The sequence below is a fragment of the Lepisosteus platostomus genome, chromosome 3, assembly GCF_059453375.1.
Source record: "Lepisosteus platostomus isolate fLepPlt1 chromosome 3, fLepPlt1.hap1, whole genome shotgun sequence".
Classification (NCBI taxonomy): domain Eukaryota; kingdom Metazoa; phylum Chordata; class Actinopteri; order Semionotiformes; family Lepisosteidae; genus Lepisosteus; species Lepisosteus platostomus.
Genome location: NC_142613.1, coordinates 76,672,630 through 76,688,597, shown reverse-complemented (window position 1 = coordinate 76,688,597; position 15,968 = coordinate 76,672,630). Strand labels below are relative to the sequence as shown.

The 15,968-nt window shown below is 40.1% G+C and overlaps 2 protein-coding genes across 2 annotated transcripts; both read left to right on the top strand.

The window, feature by feature from the left end:
* Positions 1–402: 402 nt before the first annotated feature.
* Positions 403–5,750, top strand: LOC148675565 (trace amine-associated receptor 1-like). The gene is made up of 4 exons (XM_088623526.1): positions 403–525; positions 1,676–1,752; positions 5,063–5,405; positions 5,436–5,750. The coding sequence occupies exons 1-4, from the start codon at positions 403–405 to the stop codon at positions 5,748–5,750; spliced, it is 858 nt and encodes a 285-aa protein (XP_088479652.1).
* An 8,379-nt stretch (positions 5,751–14,129) lies between these two features.
* LOC148675564 (trace amine-associated receptor 1-like) lies at positions 14,130–15,274 on the top strand. The gene has a single exon (XM_088627222.1). It carries the CDS (start codon positions 14,214–14,216, stop codon positions 15,258–15,260), a length of 1,047 nt encoding a protein of 348 aa, XP_088483348.1. The 5' UTR covers positions 14,130–14,213; the 3' UTR covers positions 15,261–15,274.
* Positions 15,275–15,968: the final 694 nt, after the last annotated feature.

Here is a 15,968-nt window from a genome sequence, read left to right as displayed (position 1 = left end):
AATGTATGGTGGTGTATGGCTTCTGTTATATTTAGGATGTAAGAGCCTGTGAAGCTCGTGGGCTCTAGGCCTCACTCCTGCAGATATTGCAATGAAGTGCAGGTTAAAGTTGTGTCATTGCAACCTCCATAGTTTGTCATATTAAAATCCCCTATATAATTTCTCCAAATTATCATGCTTATGACCTCCTCGAGACACCAAGGAATGACCCCCATAGGAAGTCCTCCCTGTACATATTTGGGTAATGCTGCACACACCCAGCAGGCACTTTGGTTGGTTTTCTTAGCTGTCAGATAGGAGAGGCCTAAAAAGGAATTAACTCCATGTTCCCCTTTGTGGGAATGATGTTCATTAATCCCTGTGAGACATAGCCCTACAGAAACCATTAACATCATCAACAGTATGGAGATGAGGCTCGTCGACAGTGCGAGGCGTGGATCCAGCGATCTTTTCCTTCTACTCAAACTGCAGAATCGGTCTTCAACAGGATCTGGTAGGGTCTGTCCCGCCTTGGCTGGAGAACCTGTGAGGGAAATTTCCTGACCCACACCCACTCTCCTGGGATGAGGTCGTGTCCTCCTTTAGGTGGTGGTCCCCACACCTCCAGGACCTGCTCGCGGGCACCTTGGGTGGCTTCTGTCAGCAACTTGCAATACTGTAACAGAGAATCAGTTAGTACACTCAAGTCTACTCCATCATGTCCTGGGGAATCACTCAGTCTCATGGGGGGCCCCGTGATCACCTCAAACAGGCTCAGCCCCACAGTTCCATTTGTCCCCTCACGGATGCTACACAATACAGTGGGCAATGCATCCACCCAGGGGATATCTCCCAGGTGGTACTTTGTCAATTTGTCTTTCAAAGTTCGGTTCACCCGTTCCACCATGCCAGAGGACTGCGGGTGATGAGGGCAATGCAGGTCCCATTTGATCCCCAGTAGGTCTGCCACCACCTGACACACTTTTCCAGTAAAATGTGTGTCCTGGTCTGAGTCTATGCGACACGGGAGTCCCCATCGGGGAATTACTTCAGTTACAAGATATTTGGCAGTTGTCTGCGCAGTCTCTCGTTTGACAGGGACAGCCTCCACCCATCTAGAAAACTGCTCCACCATCACCGGGAGGCCTGTCCTCCCTTTACAGGGTGGCATTGAACAACAGTCTATTTGCCAGTGTCTAAAGGGCCCCTCGGGTGCAGGACGTCGTAGGTTAGGTGCCCGATCTGGAGGTGCTCCGGAGGCTTTCTGGCATTCACCACATCGTCTCACCACATCAGCCGCAAAGGATGCGAATTCTGTCCCCACCCAGCTCTGAGCAAAGCGTCGAGTCATTTGGTTAATTCCTGGGTGCCTTTTGGAGTGTACTTGTTGTGCATTTACTGCTTTGGGCAGGCGGGTCTGCCTGTTCGCTGGCATCTCCAGGTCCCATCCTTCTGCAGCCCCACATTGCGTTCCATCCATGTCCATTTCTCAGTCCTTGGGCCTGGAGCTCGCTGAGCTGTTCCGCACGGAATGCCTGGATATTCACTGTGCAAACTGAAACAATCTGAAGAGGCCTTTCTATAAAACACTCCCTTCATTGCCCCAAGGCGGCTTGACATGCTGTCCAGTCTGCCAACTTATTGCCCCGGTCTTCGTGAGTGTTCTCTCTGCTGTGGCCCTTACATTTGACCACAGCTACCTGCTTTGGGAGTTGGAAAGCCTCAAGCAGCTCAGACACCAAATCAGCGTTCTTTACCAGAGTGCCAGCAGAGGTAAAAAAATTCATATTACTCCATAACCTTCCAAAAATGAAAAATAAATAGTAACTACATCATTTAATGTTATATTGGTCTTTTTACAGAACTTTTCCTGGGATATACAGAATGAACTTCATGCTGAATGTCACTAGAATGACTGAAAATACACACTTTTGTTATGAGTCAGTGAACAAGTCATGTTTGAAACGTGTTTATTTGCCTACTGTACATACTCCACTGTATTTTATCTTTGTAACTATTATTGTGTTCACTGTTTGTGGAAACCTGGTTGTCATCATCTCCATTGCTCACTTCAAACAGCTTCACACAACCAACCAACCAGACTCGTTCTCTCATTTGACCTCTACAAACGATATATTGATGACTGCGTCGGTGCCGCCACATGCTCCAATGATCAGCTTGAGTTCTTCCTGCACCATTTCACCAACTTCCACCCATCCCTCAAATATACGGTTAACATATCTTCCACCACTCTTCCGTTTCTAGACATCCACTTGTCTATCAACTACCCCCGACTGTCCACTTCAGTTTATTACAAACCCACGGATTCACACAGCTACCTCCTGTACAGCTCATTTCACCCCAACCACACTAAAAACTCTCTTCCTTTTTCACAGTTCCTTAGGTTACGACGATTATGCAGCGACGACATCGACTTCGAGAACCAAGCCCTCGAAATGTACTCATTTTTCATCAACAGAGGATACCCCAGCAGTGTGATTGACAGGGCCCTTGCCCGAGCCAAAAACACCCCCCAGACCATCAACCCGATCAGGAACTCCCGCCGTAACAACCGCATTCCTTTGGTGCTTCCTTACCACCCTAGCACACTTCCTACCCCCAGGACCATTAACCAGAACTTTTCCATCCTACAGGATGATCCCTCCATTGGGGCCCTCTTTTCTGATCGCCCTATCATCTCATATCGCTGACCACCTAATCTGCGTAACCTCCTTGTTCACAGCTCCCTTGACCGCCCTCAACAACCATCCACACCAGGCACTTTCCCTTGCAACAGAGCTTGCTGTATCACCTGCAAGTACACAGCCACCACCACACTCATTCAAGGCCCCTCAGGACAATTCCGGATCACCCAGACAGCATCTTGTACCTCCAGCAACCTTATTTACTGTATCTCTTGCAGTAAATGCCCAGCCATCTACATTGGAGAAACAGGAAGGAGACTCGGAGACCGCTTCAGAGAACACGTCAGGGCTGTGAAGATTAAAGATCTCTCCAAGCCCATTGTTTCTCATTTCACCTCTGATGGCCACCACCACTCTAATCTCTCCGTCTGTGTTCTCAAAGACGGTTTTCCAAACTCATACATCAGAAAGACCACCGAAACTAAAATTATTCTGCAGCTAGGATCACACATTCTCCCTTCCCTTAACGACAGACTACTGTTCTTTTAAATTTTCTCCATTCATTGGAAGTTTCATTTCACACCTCTCTGCACCCATTCTGACTTCACACCTCTTGATTGGCCTCTCTTTCTGTCCCCTGCTCCCGCCTCTCACTCCTCCTCCCTCCCAACCTTTGTTCTCCCGCTACTTTACCTTTGCCTACTGCCCTGTCTCTCTCACACCTGAAGAAGGCTCCACGGCCGAAACGTTGTGTTCTCTTTCTTCTTTTTTTCAGCATGGAATAAACCTATTACATGTTATGTACTACTTCTACAGTGCCTTGCGAAAGTATTCGGCCCCCTTGAACTTTTCAACCTTTTGCCACATTTCAGGCTTCAAACATAAAGATATATATTTTTTATTTTATGTGAAGAATCACCAACAAGTGGGACACAATTGTGAAGTGGAACGAAATCTATTGGATTTTTGAAACTTTTTTAACTAATAAAAAAATGAAAAGTGGGGCGTGCAAAATTATTCGGCCCCTTTACTTTCAGTGCAGCAAACTCACTCCAGAAGTTCAGCGAGGATCTCTGAATGATCCAATGTTGTCCTAAATGACTGATGGTGATAAATAGAATCCACCTGTGTGTAATCAAGTCTCTGTATAAATGCACCTGCTCTGTGATAGTCTCAAGGTTCTGTTGAAAGCACAGAGAGCATCATGAAGACCAAGGAACACACCAGGCAGGTCCGTAATACTGTTGTGGAGAAGTTTAAAGCCGGATTTGGATACAAAAAGATTTCCCAAGCTTCAAACATCCCAAGGAGCACTGTGCAAGCGATCATCTTGAAATGGAAGGACTATCAGACCACTGCAAATCTACCAAGACCTGGCCGTCCCTCTAAACTTTCAGCTCAGACAAGGAGAAGACTGATCAGAGATGCAGCCAAGAGGCCCATGATCACTCTGGATGAACTGCAGAGAACTACAGCTGAGGTGGGAGAGTCTGTCCATAGGACAACAATCAGTCTTACACTGCACAAATCTGGCCTTTATGGAAGAGTGGCAAGAAGAAAGCCATTTCTCAAAGATATCCATAAAAAGTCTCGTCTAAAGTTTGCCACAAGCCACCTGGGAGACACCCCAAACATGTGGAAGAAGGTGCTCTGGTCAGATGAAACCAAAATCGAACTTTTTGGCCACAATGCAAAACGATATGTTTGGCGTAAAAGCAACACAGCTCATCACCCTCAACACACCATCCCCACTGTCAAACATGGTGGTGGCAGCATCATGGTTTGGGCCTGCTTTTCTTCAGCAGGGACAGGGAAGATGGTTAAAATTGAGGGGAAGATGGATGCAGCCAAATACAGGACCATTCTGGATGAAAACCTGTTGGAGTCTGCAAAAGACCTGAAACTGGGACGGAGATTTATCTTCCAACAAGACAATGATCCCAAACATACAGCAAAATCTACAAAGGAATGGTTCACAAATAAACGTATCCAGGTGTTTGAATGGCCAAGTCAAAGTCCAGACCTGAATCCAATCGAGAATCTGTGGAAAGAGCTGAAAACTGCTGTTCACAAACGCTCTCCATCCAACCTCACTGAGCTCGAGCTGTTTTGCAAGGAAGAATGGGCAAGAATTTCAGTCTCTCGATGTGCAAAACTGATAGAGACATACCCCAAGCGACTTGCAGCTGTAATCGGAGCAAAAGGTGGCTCTACAAAGTATTAACGCAAGGGGGCCGAATAATTTTGCACGCCCCACTTTTCATTTTTTTTATTAGTTAAAAAAGTTTCAAAAATCCAATAGATTTCGTTCCACTTCACAATTGTGTCCCACTTGTTGGTGATTCTTCACATAAAATAAAAAATTTATATCTTTATGTTTGAAGCCTGAAATGTGGCAAAAGGTTGAAAAGTTCAAGGGGGCCGAATACTTTCGCAAGGCACTGTATATTCCATCTCTCCTTCATTTCAATTGATCGATATTATGCTGTGTGTGAACCACTAAAATACAACGCTAAAATCACTGTTTGTGTTGCAGTTTACATAATTGTTATTAGTTGGAGTGTTTCAGCTGTTTTTGGACATGGACTGATGTTTCTCGAGTTAAATATAAAGGGGAAGGAAGATGTCTACTATGAGAATGTATATTGTGTAGGGGGCTGTACTGTGATACTGAGTAAAATATCTAGCCTGATTTGTTCCCTGCTTGCATTTTACACCCCTGGTTTTATAATGCTAGGAATCTATTTGAAAATTTTCTTTGTAACAAGGAGACAAGCCAGGGTAATTGAAGGCCTCGTATCCCAGAGTAAGAGCTCAGAACACAGCAAAACAATGACTTCAAGCAAGACAGAAAGAAAAGCTGCGAAGGCTCTGGGAATAGTGATGGGGGTCTTTCTCTGCTGCTGGACGCCATTTTTCTTGAGTGTCAACCTGGATCCTATTTTTAATTATTCCACTCCACCTGTCTTATTTGACAGTCTTGCATGGCTAGGTTATTTAAATTCTACATTTAATCCTCTTGTCTATGCTTTCTTTTACAGCTGGTTCAGAAAAGCCCTTGGTATGATTGTGTTTGGTCAGATATTTCAAGCCAATTCTTCAAGAACAAAACTAATTACATATTGATTATTTCTTTACAAATTTTAACACTAAGCAAAATTCTATAATTGTTTCTTTTCTTAAATTTGAAATTTTCTTTGAAAATTTGAAAAAAAAAGCAATTCTCATCTGTGACAATATTGTGCCTGAGAAAAATACCTGTTAGTAGAGAAAATAAAATTAAAGTTTGCAATATGTTTATGGATGAGTATGATGTTAAAACATTGGACAGAATTCTACCTTATAATGTAAGCGAATGAAAAAGTGAAAAACGCAAACTTTTCACAAATATATACCCATATTTTCACTTAAAGTATACAGAAGTTCAAGAGCATCTTTCACAGAGAAACTGGGAAGATACAAACATGTTCAAATATTCTTCTTTTTTTAATTGAGATTTTATTTAATTGCTAACTTCAATGTTTTTAATTTAGATTTAAATTGTTTTTACGATCATTATATCATTAATTATTTCTTATATACTCACCTGATTTTTCAATGCCAAATTGAATTGTGTTTGTTAGTTATCTAGTCATATTGTATATATAGCAAAGTCCTCTGACCTGCTCATCTCTACGCTCACTCATCATTTACAACTTTACAGGGACAGTAAGCCCTTTCAAGGAAGTTAATCAATGATTTTACAAGAGGCGCCTCCCTTACTGACAGCACCACAAGTGTGCAAATACCTGGGAGGCTTCAGAGGTGACTGTGTTCCTGAGAGACAAGAGATCAATTAGCCCACTAGGTGGGAGAATGTTAGTTTTCACTGCAGAGCATTTAGAATAATTTAGAATAATTTTCAAGATACTACTGTACAGTAGTACAAGGTATTATTGATCAGGGCTAGATAAAGCTTTAACACCTTTTGCTAGGTAATTGAAAATGGAGAAAACTTTTCATTTAAAACAAGTTGTAATGCCCTGTATTAAAACGAAACCAAACTGAGGCGCCGGCATCTGCATCACACTAAAACACAATTAATCAGAGTATGTTTTACAACTTACAAGTGATCTCCAATATCTTCTAAAAAAAACACAGACAATAAGTCTTTTTTCACTGCAGTAAAGCCTTTTTGAGGAACCATTATCATAAACTGATAATAAAAAAAATCTCACACACCAAAATAAAACCTAAAAATCAAAAGCTGAGCAAAATATATTATATTATATATGATATTAGATTTTAAAGGAACAAGTAAAGGTTTATTCCATTTTGAAAAGAGAAGAAAAGAAACACAGCATTTTGGCTGTGGAGCCTTATTCGGGTGTCACCACTCCTATGCTTTCTCCGTCGGCTAAAGAAGTTTGCTGTGCCGTCACTTATCCAAGACAACTTCTTCAGGTGCACAGTTGAGAGTATCCTGACTGGCTGCATCACTGCCTGGTAGGGGAGCTGCACCACTCATGAACGCAAAGTACTGCAGTGGGTGGTGAAATCAGCATAGCTCATCACCGGCAGCGTACTACTGGACATCGAGGATATCTACTCTGAGATGCCTCAAGGAAGCCAGTTGTATACTCAAGGACCCCAGTCACCCAAACCACAATCTGTTTTCCTTACTACTGTCTGGAAAACGATACCAAAGCCTACAGGCAAAGACCAGAAGATTTCAAAACAGCTTTTTCTCAAGGGCAATAAGACTGCTGAACAGCCAACCACAGCAGCCACCAGCAATTACCCATAGACCACTGATAAATAGTCAGTCCACTGCATTTTTTTCTCCTGTTTTTATTCCGCCTGCATTTTTTATTATTGTGTAATCTTGTAAATTGTTACTGTATAATTTATTGTATTCTTCTTTTAACCTTCTATCAAATTCTGTCCTATCTCTCCTTGGTGAGCTTGGGGAAAATACATTTCACTGTGGAAAACCACCGCTGTATGCTGTATTGTTGTGCATTGATAAATGAACCTTGATTGATTGATTGAAGAAATCTGATGGTTTGCACTCAATGCCAAAGTAGTTCATTTTTATTTAAGCCATAAACCAGGCTTCTACTATTTAAACGTTCAGAGATATTACAAAATGTGTGAGGGGACATCACACCAAGTGGAAAATGACTCTTTATCCAGAGGCAAGAAATGGAAGAGAACACCAGCATGCAAGATGTAATGATATGATACACAGGACACCATGACACATGACAAATGACACTACCATTGTTGGCCTCATCTTGAAAAAATGATGAGACTTGTTACTGAAAGCAGATTGATTTGGGAACAGCCTAGTGTATGGACAACGACCTCCTACTCAACGCTTCTAAAACCAGGGAAATCATCATTGACTTCCAACGCATCCCGAACACAAAAGTTCCAATCTTCATTAATGATCTTCCTATAGAGCCCACAAACTCCTTTAAATTTCTTGGTACATTCGTACATAAACAGTGATCTTAAATGGAGCACCAACACTGACCACATAGTCAGGAAAGCACAGCAGAGGATGTTTTTTCTTAGGCAGCTCAAAAACCACAGAGTGAACAAGCAACTTCTTCAATTCTATACAGCCATAATCCAAAGTGTTCTGACCACCTCCATTACAGTCTGGAATGGGACCTTGGATAGCTACTCAAAAGTAGTTTTCTACTTTTGGAAAGGACCTTAGGATTTAGTACTTTCCAAACTGGAAAGGATTGTGACCAAAGATGCAAAAATTGTTGGCTGTGAACTCCCTTCCATTTCATCTCTCTACTCAAGCCACACCTTCAGTCATGCCAAGAGAATCCTCTCAGACCCCTCTCACCCAGCTCATAATCTATTTCAGTTTTTCAAATCCTCCCTCTCAAGAAACAGTTTCCTTGCAGTGTGGTCCATGAAACCAGACAGGACATCTGTGTGCTGATCCAGCACATGGAGAAAGTTTAATCTGGCAAGCCCATCTTTAAATCAGAAAAGGAAAAAGAAAAAAATACTGAATACATCAAAACTACATAAAAGTATTTTACATTACTTTATTATTAATTGCTGTTGTACTGTTTTCAAATTAACTTAACAGTTATTCTGGCAGTATTGTAAAACAAAAGGTAAAAAAATATATACATATTATTATAAATGGGGGGTTACAAGACTGGTGAATTTCAGGAATTGACAGAGAACTTTAGTCAATAAGTAAAATAATTATTTATAATCTCAGACCCCCCCAAAAGGAATTCTCCAAAATATATCTGAGCGGTTGATATAATTAAAGGCACATGAATTCTTTGTTCTTTGGCTTAACTTTGGTGAAAAGAGCAATAATCCAGGCTCACCTGTGTAGCGGCGAGGCTTATTAATAAGAAAGAATTAAGTGTTCTGAGCCTTCCCAAATGAGGCCCCAATTCTCTGTTCATCTCTGTGGTGCAACCACAGAGAAACTATTCATGCAGGCTGATTTAAGGTTTCCTTTGATAAGGTTTCCTAGGACAGCTCCCAAAGGGGGATGCACTTAGCTAAGCCTGGCTATCATGATCAATGGTCATCCATTGGCGCCTATCTGTCTAGGGAGTGCCAGATGGACATCTGGACTGCATTCCTAAGTGTCAGGAGTAAGTGACTCATATCTCACCTTGATCAACCAATCAGGGACTGGTAGGGCTGAGTAACCCACGTGGGACTCTGATGCCCATGGAACTTTCAGCCAATCAACGAGCTGAAGTTCCTCCAGGTAAAAACAGGCAACACAGAGATTCAGTAAGATTCAGTGGATTTCGGAGAATTCTGTGGACTTTTCTAAAGAGACAGCCCAGGAGCAGAAGGCACCTAAGGGCAGGACATTCTCGCAGCGCGCCTCCTGACCATCCTAAGACTCAGCCCGGACAACCACGGAACGGCCAGTGTGTCCGAGTGCCAGAACTTTCCTTTGTTCTAAGAGTCTAGAGCGGAGGTTGCCAGAGAGTAACCAGAGGATCCACCCGAGGTTAGCACCAGCAGCAAGCCTCATGAACAGGTCGGAACTGTGGACAGCTGAATCACTATTCAGAACTAGCTCTTCATCAGGAACGAACCGGTCCACTTCCTGACTTGCTGGGACCCACAGTCATCTTTTCTCCTGTGCACAAACTTTGCTAGTTAAAGCCAACACTAACTAGCCGGTCAGTGAGCATCTGCAGCGCACCGTCGCAAGCCGCACAACACAGCCTGGCACCGAGCCAGAGAGCGCGGATTGGACAGCAACAGCCTGCAACTGTTTCTTTGTGCCCACAGGAGATCTGAATCCCCAAAGATTGGATGAGTATTCAACTTCAATGCATTACTGCTCGAGAATTCAATTGTTATCCCAACCAGTTGATATCAATTTAATTCCTAAGAGTTATGTACTTGTTTTGAGTATCTAATGTAGAAGTTATAACCAAGTTCATTTACGAAACGGTCTAAATGAATGATATACTGAACGTATGTCCTCTTGATATATGTAACTCTTTGTAACTGATTGAATATATATCTTTTGTATTCTGATAACCCTCTCGATAAGATCTGTTAGTTTTATATGCATATTCTATGTATTAATAAATGTATCCTCGTGTATTAGTACCTGTGTGTGTGCGTTGTTTGAGTTATATCGCATGGTTGGATTCTAAAGCCATCAAAAGAATAATTTTGTGATTTACTGCTACAATTAATAATTGTCCCAGTAAATGCCCAAACCCTACAGAACTGGTGCCTTCAGAGAGCACACCTACATTCCATTTTGGCATCCCTGGGCCGGCTCTGGCAACATTACACCTGGTTAAACAAATATTTATGACAATGACAAGACACAAACCACACAACACACCACAACATACAACACACAAGTTACTCTATGTACAGTATTAATAAACAAGGCATGTCAGAGGACTAACATTCTGGTCACCCAGAAATCCCCAGACTGCTACTAAGCATTAAACTCTTCTAAGCCTTCTAACTAAATACAAATCAAGCAGCAGTTACATTTCTCTCTCTGCACCCTGGATGACACGAAATCAATTGGAGCCTATATCCCTATCCATAAAATTGCCCCCTAAATAGAAAGGACGTTTCTAACTGAAGTATCTTTTACCCAGGAAACCCAAGTTACCTAAAAGGACAGAATAGCATGCTCTCTATAGCAAAGTTCAAATACTTCAAAGCAGTTCAAAGCTTCAAATAGTTCAAAGCAGAGGAGAGGAGAGAGGAGTCCAAAAGAGTTGGGACCTGAAGCTTGCGCCAGGCGGCTTACAATCCCTACATGGTCATCCAAACCAAACCGGATTAGAGCACAAATACAGCTTCTTTATTCTCTTAATGTAATCTTATATTGTGTGTTTCTGTACTGCTCATTGACAGTCATTAACCCACAACATAGCTAAGTATACCAAGGAAAACCTTCCAATTTTTTTTTCTTAAAATCCTCCACCTTCTTCCCTCTTTTTTAATTTAAAGAATTCTGAGAAGTAAGCCACACAGTAAACCATACATCAACAATTACAACCATCTTCATCTAGATGGAATTATTTACACTTAATATTAACGTTTCTCCTTAGCAGGCAATAGCTACCAGTTCACTTTGCAGAGTAATTCAGACATTTCTTTACTACTAGGGGTTGCACAGTGACCACTGACATACAGTAAAATAAACTTTTTACTTAAGATCAGGAAAGGAATAAAGTGTTAATAAACTTTTTTTCAAGTACCTTAATCGGTATGGCTCTGGGACTAATTCATAGGCCTCCAAGCAGATGTTGCTAAAGTTCTGGGACTAAACTACTAGGGGTGATCACTTCAACACACTGTGCTTGTTTACCTGGAGAACGTACCACTTGACAAAGGAGACTGACCAAGGTGAGACAATAATACTCAGCCCACAGACAAGAGAATGTGGGCATCGCACCTCTCAATTTCCAGTGAAGAAGTCTCTTTTCTAACCTAGATATCCACTGAAGTACAGTGCCTGTTTAAGATCACTCCCCAGGACAGCCAGTTACATCACAATCCCAGAGGGGATTAAGCTACGCTACAGACAGCCTGTTCCAAGGAGAGTGTAGGGCTGTCTGAGTGACCGACGACCCTCTGTGAGGCATCCGTAAGAGTCCGCTCTGCTTGGACAAGTCACAGGGAGCTATAGGGGAAGCTTAGTCTCTTGGTGAGACAGGTGTGTAGTGCGAAACTGTTAAACCCAGGTTAGTCATTCAGGACACCGAGAGCAGGGGAAGCTCTCTTTGGAGTAGCGGCCTTGGTCATTTCTGTGTCAGTTCCCCGCTGACAATAAGGACAGGAGTGACACTGGCCAAATTGGAATCGACCAGGACAAAGTACTTGCCATTGCTACTCTAAATTCAGGGAACACCTTTTGTTACAATAAGGTAACAAAGTGGCATTTTTCCCCACACTTGGCCACCATTTAGGTACAGTTAGATCATTTTAAATGAGGTGATGGGGATTAAGAATGTTGATAGTTTCACGTCGAGCAATGTACTGTAACTGATTTGTTGGTTAAGGTTTAAAGGTTCATACATAATTTAAAAGTTAGAAAGAACTGTATACAGTAGGTTGAGGGGCAAGATAAGAGTAAATAATAAATATTTTTATATGGAAACATTGTATGAGTGTTTCCTAATATCTATTTTGGAACTCTTAATTCCTTGAATTTTGAAGGTTTTTATAACTATTTTATAACGTGCTCAAACTATAGGGAAATTACTGCATGATTTATTTTATAATATCATAAATATCAGACAGCATGAGTAACGCATAAATTCTTCAACTCACTGATATAGTATTCTTAATAATTATCCCTTTCAACACCATATTTCAGTAAAACAATGCCGTAATTTAGGCTATTTTTACTATTACTTGTTATGAAATGTACAGTACACAAAATACATTTTATACGCTTGATATAATGTGTTCAAAATAAGATCAAAATAAGTCACTTTTTTCACTCTGAAGGAGCACTATTGTCAAGTTGACATGCAGCATGCGCAGCATGTACAGTAGGTCATGTCATGTTATGAACTATTTCTATATTTCTATTTCTATATTACAGCTCTCCTTCATTTCAATTGCTCAATATTATGCTGTTGAAGAACCACTAAAATACAAAAATAAATCACTGGTCATGTTACACTTTACATGGTTGTTATTATTTGGAATGTTTCAGTTTTGGGTTGATGTTTCTATAAGAATTTATATTGTTGTGGTTAAAATAAAAAATATCTATTCATGATATTTACAGAATATATAATCTTTGATTTACTGTGATACAATCTGTTGAAAAGATTCATTAAAAATTCATATGGAACAAGCAAAGTATTTGTGAGTGGCAGCAGTTAAATCTTGGTTGTTGTTTTTTTATAATGTTCATGCATAATGGCATAATAGATGTTTGTTCACCAATGGGGAATACTGTAGTTCCATAAGGGAAAGAGATGGTGATGCTACAGTATGGATCACCAGTAATTACTGACAAAACACTAGTTTACACTGCTGGGATTTTTGGAGGACAATCAGTATATAAAACGCCACATACAAATTGTCAGGTTATAGTGACACCAGACATCTGAACAAGGTAAGCTTATGACGACTATATAATCCTTGCATCTCACAAGAATTTTTAAATTTCATTTGGTCAATGTTGATTTTTTTTTATTTATCTGCAAATTGCACTACAAAACCTCAAGAGTAAAAAGTACATTTTACATTGTTGTTGTAAGCTTTTTACACTGAACATGCTGTAGTAATTGAGAAAAATTCACTATAAGAGATTCCTTGCCAAATTTAAGGTCTTGAAATAAACAATTTCTCATGTTTAATTCTGCAAATGTATGGATATATACGTCTTTTAATTAAGATCATTTTAAACAGTTTAGAAAGATTTTTAAGATGTATTTTTACTTTCACTTCTAAAGCTGTACTTGTTGTATTAATAATAGTTAATATAATAAGGAACAAGTAATAGGCTTATTGCATGCTGTAAAGAGATGAAAGAAAGCACAATGTTCCAGCTGTGGAGCCTTCAATAAACCTATTGTTCCTTTGCAGCTTATGCATGCTGACGCAGCTACCCACCTGAACTACATTAATATAATAATTATGTTTCATGGCTAATTTTTCCATAGATGCTGCCACAACAATTTCTGCTAATCAAAAGTTTCTTTAGTCATGTCTATTGAGATTGGCACAGGAGTCCTGTAAGCAACAAGAAACAAATCACTGGCACCATAGTATTTTAGAAGAAAATACATTTATTCCATTACGTCAAAATGAAAAAGAACACGTAGATTTTACAGCCAAGAAAGACTGCTTCAGTGTATGTGATTTCAAAATAACAGAATGAACATAATGTGGTAGAGTAACAGGTTACAAATCCAGCTGTTTCATTTTTAATTATTAGAGATACAGTCAGTTGTGACATTGACAAAATTCCATTTGAAATCTTACCTGAAATACTAAAGTATGAAAAATAAAGAGTAACCACATACTGTAATGTTATATTGGTCTTTTTTTACAGGAAATTAACTTTTCTACAAGTCCTGGGATATACAGTATAGAATGAACTTCATGGTGAATGTCACTGGAATAACTGGAAATACACACTTTTGTTTTGAGTCAGTGAACAAGTCATGTCTGAAACATGTTTATTTGCCTACTATACGTACTTCACTGTATTTCATCTTTGTAGCTATTATTGTCTTCACTGTTTTTGGAAATGTGTTTGTCATCATCTCCATTGCTCACTTCAGACAGCTTCACACACCAACTAATTTTCTCGTTCTCTCATTAGCGGTTGCTGACTTGTTATTAGGAGGATTTGTTATGCCTCCCAGTATGGTCCGATCACTTGAAACTTGCTGGTACTATGGAGACTTGTTTTGTAAAATCCATTCCAGCACAGATGTCATGTTATCTACTACTTCTATATTCCATCTCTCCTTCATTTCAATTGATCGATATTATGCTGTGTGTGAACCACTAAAATACAAAGCTAAAATCACTGTTTGTGTTGCAGTTTATATGGTTGTTATTAGTTGGAGTGTTTCAGCTGTTATTGGATTTGGAATGATCTTTCTAAAGTTAAATATAAAGGGGAAGGAATATGTCTACTATGAGAATGTATATTGTGTAGGGGGCTGTACTCTGATGCAGACTGAAATATCTAGCCTGATTTGTTCCCTGCTGGCATTTTACATCCCTGGGTTTATTATGTTAGGAATCTATTTGAACATTTTCCTTGTAGCAAGGAGACAAGCCAGGGCAATTGAAGGCCTCGTATCCCAGAGTAAGAGCTCAGAACACAGCAAAACAATGACTTCAAGCAAGACAGAAAGAAAAGCTGCGAAGGCTCTGGGAATAGTGATGGGGGTCTTTCTCTGCTGCTGGACGCCATATTTCTTGAGTGTCAACCTGGATCCTATTTTTAATTATTCCACTCCACCTGTCTTATTTGACAGTCTTGCATGGCTAGGTTATTTAAATTCTACATTTAATCCTCTTGTCTATGCTTTCTTTTACAGCTGGTTCAGAAAAGCCCTTGGTATGATTGTGTTTGGTCAAATATTTCAAGCCAATTCTTCAAGAACAAAACTAACTACAGATTGAATATTTGTTTTCATATTTTAACACTAAGAAAAATCATATAATTTTTATTTTTTTTCAAACATTTTGAAAAAAATAAAGCACTTCACAGCTGTGATAATATTGTGTTTCTGAAAAAACTGAAAATACAAAATAAAACAAAAATAAGTTTACATTATGTTTATGTGTGAGTATGAATTTTGAACTTTGGACAAACTTCTGAACTGTTATACAAGTAAATGAAAACATGAACAACTTCAAATTCTAACAAATATGTTTTTTTCACTTACAGTATACAGTAGTGATAAACAAATTACTCTAACTGGTGTAACAATGTGGGTTTGAAGGAGCCACAAAGAACACAAAAACAAAAAATGCTGCTTTACAGCAGGGTGCAGGCCAAAAGAAGAAAAAGCCAGAGGGGTCCAGACTGGACTAGACAGAAAAAAGACAGAAAAGGCTTGAACCCCAGTGTAAAGCAATGTTTTTGGAACAACAGCACTGTGGACTGTCCAGGTCTGCCTACCTGGATGGAGAGAAAAAGCAAACTAACCCTGTGACAGGAGACTATTAAAGTGACAGTCCTAGAGGATATTGTGGAGAAAGAGCATGAAGGCCATTTTCTTACTTTATTTTAATCTCATTCGCTGTCGTGAGTACACCGGGACAGCCTCAGTCTGTAGGCCTCACTCTTTTCTACTCCAGTCTGGCTGTTCAAAGTGGCTCTTTTTA